Consider the following 385-nt stretch of genomic DNA (forward strand, 5'->3'; position numbering starts at 1 on the left):
CACCAGGTGAACATGATCTGGAAGGGAGGAGGAGGAGTCGCATTTTCAGTATTATATGATTATAACCCTTAATACAATGTTATTCATGAAATATACTCAATGATCAATATACATTTATTGATGATCAATATACTTTTATTAATCAATATACTTTTGATTACAACCCTTAATACAATGCTATTAATGATCGATATACATTTATTGATGATCAATATACATTTATTGACGATCAATATACATTTATTAATAATCAATATGCTTTTATTCAAAATCAATAAACTTCAGAAGTTTATACTTTTAATAATAATCAATAGAAGTTTATACATTTAATAATAATCAATATACTTTATTGTTTATACTTTTAATAATAATCAATAGAAGTTTA

The 385-nt window shown here is 22.6% G+C and overlaps 1 protein-coding gene across 1 annotated transcript in view; it reads right to left on the reverse strand.

Moving 5' to 3' along the window:
- The window catches only part of LOC135213542 (irregular chiasm C-roughest protein-like), a 222023-nt gene extending 222009 nt beyond the window's left edge, over window positions 1–14 (reverse strand). The window contains exon 1 of the mRNA XM_064247493.1: window positions 1–14. This exon is cut by the window's left edge and continues 330 nt beyond it. Coding sequence (XP_064103563.1) covers window positions 1–14 — 14 coding nt within the window.
- Window positions 15–385: the final 371 nt, after the last annotated feature.

This window comes from Macrobrachium nipponense, chromosome 43 (genome assembly GCF_015104395.2).
Source record: "Macrobrachium nipponense isolate FS-2020 chromosome 43, ASM1510439v2, whole genome shotgun sequence".
In the NCBI taxonomy this organism is placed as follows: Eukaryota; Metazoa; Arthropoda; class Malacostraca; order Decapoda; family Palaemonidae; genus Macrobrachium; species Macrobrachium nipponense.